This window comes from Helobdella robusta (genome assembly GCF_000326865.2).
Source record: "Helobdella robusta unplaced genomic scaffold HELROscaffold_99, whole genome shotgun sequence".
NCBI classification, from domain to species: domain Eukaryota; kingdom Metazoa; phylum Annelida; class Clitellata; order Rhynchobdellida; family Glossiphoniidae; genus Helobdella; species Helobdella robusta.
In genome coordinates this window covers 265,890-272,841 of record NW_008705557.1, presented here as the reverse complement: position 1 = coordinate 272,841, position 6,952 = coordinate 265,890, and the positions used below count along the sequence as shown (strand labels likewise).

The 6,952-nt window shown below is 34.5% G+C and overlaps 1 protein-coding gene across 1 annotated transcript in view; it reads left to right on the top strand.

Moving 5' to 3' along the window:
• Positions 1–3,172: 3,172 nt before the first annotated feature.
• Positions 3,173–6,952, top strand: part of HELRODRAFT_183124 (hypothetical protein) — a gene marked incomplete at both ends in the record, with an annotated part of 8,922 nt that continues 5,142 nt past the window's right edge. Inside the window, 5 exons of the mRNA XM_009033824.1 lie at positions 3,173–3,184; positions 3,418–3,488; positions 4,301–4,416; positions 4,934–5,062; positions 5,434–5,641. Of these exons, the coding sequence (XP_009032072.1) occupies positions 3,173–3,184; positions 3,418–3,488; positions 4,301–4,416; positions 4,934–5,062; positions 5,434–5,641 (536 nt within the window). The remainder of the gene's footprint in view (positions 3,185–3,417; positions 3,489–4,300; positions 4,417–4,933; positions 5,063–5,433; positions 5,642–6,952) is intronic.

Sequence of the window (6,952 nt, the reverse complement as noted above, 5' to 3'; positions counted from 1 at the left end):
TCCGCATTGTTTTAAGGAATTTAGGTTTGTTGACAGACACACCTGGTGCTATACAGCTGTACATTCAAACTCAAACTTAAATTCAACACCTAGCAGTATTATTAATATTTCTCCAAATTTACTGCCAAGCAATAATAATATATTACCGGATAATTCAAGTAACTTGTGGTTGTGGTGAATCTTGCAAAGGTTGAAAAGGACTAAGAATGCATCGGAGATCTTGTAAAATGTATAAATCCCTCAAGTCCGCAACTCATGAGGTTGGAGAAAACGCCAGTGACGACACTGGCCAAGCGCCATTTCAACACACGTCAGCAACTTCAACAACAACAGTTCCGAAACCACTACCGGGATAAAACTGCCCAATGGTCCGAAGCTAACTCATTTTTTCAATCAGAATTAAAATGTCCAGACGATGTCACAGATGTTTACAGTTTTGCTACCAGGTTTCAAAAAATAACCTACAACTATTTTGCTGCCAATTGTGGCGTCATAAAGAAGAAGTCACTACCTGACGGACACACAAATCAAGATATTCGACATTTAAAAACAAAATTGAAAACTTTAAGAAACTGGCTCAAACAAACATCCAACTCAACATGCGCACTGGGCAAACAAATTAAAGCCAAATTAAAAATTAACCACGTGTTAAAAATGACAACAACAACAACAGTTTATCTCAACTAATGAAAAATTTTTGGAAAACATGCAACAACATTTTTCAACTTCAACACCTCAACCTCCTCTCTTCAACACAGAAACAGCCACCAACTTCTTGGAAAACAACTTGAGCGCTGGCTGGCGACCGCACCATGTTTCGTCTCACAAACTGGATTCTAAATTTCTCCACTCCCTGCTCCAGCATTTCGAGGAGACTTGGATCCGCCAACATAGGGCGAAATTACAGTAATTGTTCCTTGAAAGCAAATCAAATGCCTCTGCATGTCCAAATATCATAGCTAGCAATTAAAAGATGCCCAATATTAGGAACCTATTTGCACCAATTGCTGGCAACGTGATTTCGCTAACAGATACGACAAAAAATTCGAAACTAAAGCTCCGTTACTTTTTAAAAACTAGCGACAACAAAGAGATTCGTTGTCTTTATAAATAATCAACAATCGATTTTGTAAAAGTGCTCTTTCAAAATCAGGCTCCTTAAAGTCGTTTCTCAACCAACTGGATATGTTAAGAATCGACTCATACTTAAATTATGTTCTCCAGCTGGATTGTATTGGCTCACTAATTTATAAAATAAAAAAAATTCATAAAACATAATTACATCTTGCGCTGGTCAAAATATTGCTGGAGTCCTATACAAGTTTGTAGTGAAATACTTGGTTTAACAACTGCCAACAAATACTAACCTATTTAAGTTGGGCAAAACAACAAGTTCTCTATGCCCTCTTTGCAGCTCCCGTCAGACAAACAGCAGCGCTAACAAGATATACGGAAAGACATAATAAAATATTGGCAGTGATCACCAGTTGGTTGAAAGTATACGCTCCTGAAAATTGCCTCATATTTGCAGACTTGGAGTCGAATGAGGTCTACCCAATATCGTAGCTGTTCAACACACTGCCACCCGATATAGTCATTTTTCTTGATGATCAAATTGAAATTCTTGAACTAACTGTGTGCCATGAAACCAACCTGGAGTCCTTAAGACAATATAAAAGAAATAAATATTAAATAGACAGGTTACGCTGCTATTTATATAACAATTACAAACATTGCTCAATTATTATTTATTTTATTCTAACATATTTGATTTTTCATGTTTTATCATTTCTCTTCCTCACTTTTTCTATTTATTTTCTCACTTATTTGTTTAATTTTGTTTCACTGCCTTGCCTGTTGTTACAGTTTCTGCGTCTGTCAGATCCTGATTTTTAAAAAATAATAATAATAATAAAAAAAAATTATTAATACGTTTGAGATATCTCTAGTTGGTTTTTATAACAATTTCAGTCTGTTTTTATCTAAAGTTCAATGGCCAATTTCTTTTAATGATGAATTGATAAACTCTGTTATAAGGTCATCGTACTGAGTTTATTGTGACAGAGACAACCGATAATGCTAATTTAAATATGTTGTACCGCCCTGCACCTGCCTACCGCCACTCCTATCGTCACCCTATCACCTTATTGAATTGTTTTAACTCTTTTGTTAGCATTTTCAATGTATGTTTTTGTGGGAGAATAAAAGGAGGTTCCCAATATTATTATTGTTATTATTATTAATTAATTAATAATAATAATAATAATTATTATTATTATTGTTGTTATTCTTATTATTAATATTACTAATGCAGTCAGTCTTACATGGTATGTATTAAGTTTGTCCTGATAAACGAAAATCTACTATTAATCTATGAAGGTGGGTTGAATGAATGAATAATGAATGAATGAATGTATGAGTGAATGAACGAATGAATGAATGAGTGAGTGAGTGAGTGAGTGAGTGAGTGAGTGAGTGAGTGAGTGAGTGAGTGAGTGAGTGAGTGAGTGAGTGAGTGAGTGAGTGAGTGAGTGAGTGAGTGAGTGAGTGAGTGAGTGAGGGAACGAACGAACGAACGAACGAACGAACGAATGAATAAATAAATAAATCAGGAATGAAGAAATATTTTTTTTAGGACAGCCAAACCAACTGAACATATGTTCGGAGTCCTTACTGAGAAAAAATATTTGGCCCTGGATTGGTAATAATAACTTTGTAATAAATTATGTTAATTTAATTATAATTTATTTGTTGTAACATGATAATTACAATACATTATGTTAATTACCAGCCCCACGACTGACCAGGCATTCTCCGTGTCCTATCATTGGCGGGTTCGACCTGACCATATACTACAATGGCGTTAATGGGGTAGCCGGCTAATTATAATATGCAAATTAGTTGTTAATTTATTCATGTGCATAATGTTGATCTATGCTGATGATGATGATGGCAATGATGATGATGATTATTAATATGATGTGAATTTTGAATTTGTTGATGGTTTTTATGATAAAGTCAGGAATGAATGAATGAATGAATGAATGAATGAATGAATGAATGAATGAATGAATGAATGAATGAATGAATAAATGAATGAATGAATGAATGAATGAATGAATGAATGAATGAATGAATGAATGAATGAATGAATGAATGAATGAATGAATGAATGGATGAAAAAGTAAGTGGATGAATGGATCATTGATTGACAGAATGGAATGGACGAATGTATAAACTAAAAGTTGAATATATATATATATATATATATATATATATATATATATATATATGATGATTGAATGAGCAATTGAATAATTATTGAAGTTGTGAACGTAAGGTAGGTGTTAAAATGGATAAATTATATTAATTTTATGTTAATGTACTTACATGAATATTTATAAATTCTATTTTTAGATGTGTCGAAACCACCCCCTCCCGTCTCGCCTCGAGTCAGAGTGCATCTACGGGGACGGAATGACCTTCACGTTCGTCGAACAGATTTGTAATCCTTTTCAGAATAAGAAAAAAGGTTATTCATTCATTCATTCGTTCGTTCGTTCGTTCGTTCATTCATTCATTCGTTCGTTCGTTCGTTCATTCATTCCTTCATTCATTCATTTATCGTCAATGACAATTCGTTACCATTGATTGTTTTAAATTATTTTGGTTACGTGCAAGTGAAAATTTTCTAAATTTACGTATTTTTTTAATTAACATAATTTATTCATAAAACAGTATTTGTTCAAATTAACATAATTTATTCATGATACCATCCTATAATCTATAATAGACAAATAACAATTTCTTCATATGTTGCAATAACTTCATCGCATAATCATAAAACTTACTTAGAATTTAACACACACTGTCTACAACATAATTTATCTACCTAATTAACATAATTTATTCATAGAATGCTAATTTTTTAGTGGTGGAGTTACGCTGTTGGGCCAATTGGACTGACTCCGCCCACTCGTTCATCGTGGCCGGGGAAGATGGGCTCCTACCTAGATATATTTTTGTAATTATTATGCTAATTATTCATTCGTTTTGTCATTCATTCATTCATTTATTCATTCATTTATTCGTGCGTTCTTTCGTTCTTTTGTACATCCGTTCGTACATTTACAAATCATTAATATTGAAACGAAAACGGACTGCTACTTGTGCTACTAAGAAATATTTCTGAGATTATTCATTCATTCATTCATCCAATCACTCACTCATTCATTCACTCACTCATTCATTCATCCATCCATCAATCCATCAATCCATCCATTCATTCACTCACTCAGAGATACAGAGAAACATCGGTGAAGGAGCTAGAAATGTATCTCTACTTCAATCCAATTATTGTCGATATACTAGATGGGAGAGTTAATAACTTCGCTAAAATTATCAATACCAGAAGCGGTCAGTTGGTGGCCATTGTCGTCGCCATAATCGTCACCACCATAATCATCGTCATCATCATCATCATCATCGTCGTCACGGTCGTTATCATCATCATCATCCTCATCATCATCATCCTCATCATCATTTTCGTTGTGATGATTATCGGTGCATTTTTTAACATCGTGTTGACGTTTAATTTATTTGACGGGTGACAGAGAGAGAGAGAGAGAGAGAAAGAGAGAGAGAGAGAGAAAGAAAGAGAGAGGTAGAAAGAGAGAGAGGGAGATTGAAAATAATAAAATAATTAAAATTATGATAATAATTATCCTTGCCAGAAAGCGGAGTATTAATGAATGAAATCGTTGAAATGTAGTAGTTTGCTGGGCGAGAGAGAGAGAGAGAAAGAGAGAGAGAAAGAGAGAAGGAAAAAGAGAAGGAAAGAGAGAAAGAGATAGAGAGAGAGAAAAAAAGAGAAAATAACAGAATAATTAAAAAATCATAATTATAATCATAATTACCTTCCCCATAATTATAGAGAGTGGAGTATGTTTCGACAAATCGTTGAAATGCAGTAGCTGGCTGGGCGACAAAGAGCTAGACACATGTACGATGGCTTCAAAATCGCACCTCACCAAGCTCTGTACTAAAACGTGTGGCTCGTGCCGTAAGGACATTTTTTTATAAAATTTATTATGAATTATAATTATTAAATAATAATTATGAAATATTAATTATGAATTATTATTATTTGTATTATTTGTATATTGTATTATATGGAATGGTATTATTAAATGGTGGGGTGTATGATTATGTATAAGTATGATAATACTACTACTTAATAATAACTCACTCATTTGCTCACTCACTCCCTCACTCCCTCCCTCACTCCCTCACTCACTCATTTGCTCACTCACTCATTTGCTCACTCACTCATTTGCTCACTCACTCACTCACTCACTCTTTCACTCATTCCTTTCCGGATTCACTCCTTCACTCCATCAATCCGTCCCTTCACTTATTTTCATTCGCCGTAAGTAGATCTGCTTCCAACGGCTGTAAACGAATGTATATTTCTACTGGAGTCAACGAACAAGTGGAAGCATTTTGACCCCGACGGCTGGTCTGCCGAGGTCACCCTGATCAATGGCAGCTTGTCCGTTCCCAGATTGGGGAGGTTCACGTGCAAAAGTAAACACTGGGAGAAGAATTATTACAAAGTCGTTTCGCATTACGATAACGGATGGTTTGTTGTCTGTGTGCGTGTGTGTGTGTGTGTGTGTGTGTGTGTGTGTGTGTGTGTGTGTGTGTGTGTACATCTGTGTGTGTGATCGTCGTTGTATTTGTGTGTTTATGTGGGTATGTGTGTGCGCGTGCGTGTCTGTGTACATCTGTGTGTGTATGCGTGTGTGTGCACATCTGTGTATGTGTGTGTGTGCGTGTGTGTGGTCGTCATCATCGTTGTATATTTGTGTGTTTATGTGTATGTGTGTATGTATTCGTGCTGGTTTTCATCGTCAACAAAATTAACATAATTATCACTATTTCATCATCACATTATCTTTCCATCTTTGTCATCATCATCATCATCATCATCGCCGTCATCATCATGGTCATCATCATCATCATCACCTTTGACCCTTCCTTCCGTAAGGCGTTACTAAAAAATTCATTAATTTATTATTGAATAGTGAAAGCGTCGCTGGTTCTCCTGATGATGATGATGATGATGATGATGATGATGATGATGATGATGATGAGATGATGATGATGATATTGTTATTATTTTTATTATTATTCATAATAATAATAATAATAATTTGCTGTGTAAAAGAACTTCCTTCTATAATTTTTCTTTAGCGGTGTTTAATCATTACAAGTCGCTGAATATTTTATTAAAGTTCATTCTTCGCTTTGTCTATTACGTCTGTCTGTCTGTCTGTCTTTCTGTCTGTCTGTCTGTCTGCCTGTCTGTCTGCCTGTTTGTCTGCCTGTCTGCCTCTCTTTCTCTCTCTCTCTTTCTCCAACTTTCACTCTAAATCAATCTTTCAATTTTTCTTTTTATATGTATACAAACGATTTCATCTCTCCATAGATTTCTCTCCTAACATTTGTTCTCTTGTTATCGTTGTAAGTTTTTCCTACACCGACTCTCCTAATTTGTCTGCCTCATTCGCTCTGTCTGTCTGTATCTTTCTGTCTGTCTGTTTGCCTGTCCGTCTGTCTATTTCTCTGTCTGATTGCCTATCTATCTGTCTGTTTCTCTGTCTGATTGCCTGCCTGTCTGTATCTTTCTGTCTGTCTGATTGCTTGTCCGTCTGTCTTTATGATTCATTCTGCCTCTTTCTCAATTATCCCTTCTTGCTCTCAGAATATCTCCCTTTTTCGGACATACCGACATGCATGAATACATTTTATTTGTAAAAAGCGCTATACAAATGATATTATTACTTTTAATAATAATAATGATAATAATAATAATATTTATGATAATAATAATCATAATATTAGTATTTATGATAATAATGATATTTTCTATTTTTCAAAATTTTAAAAA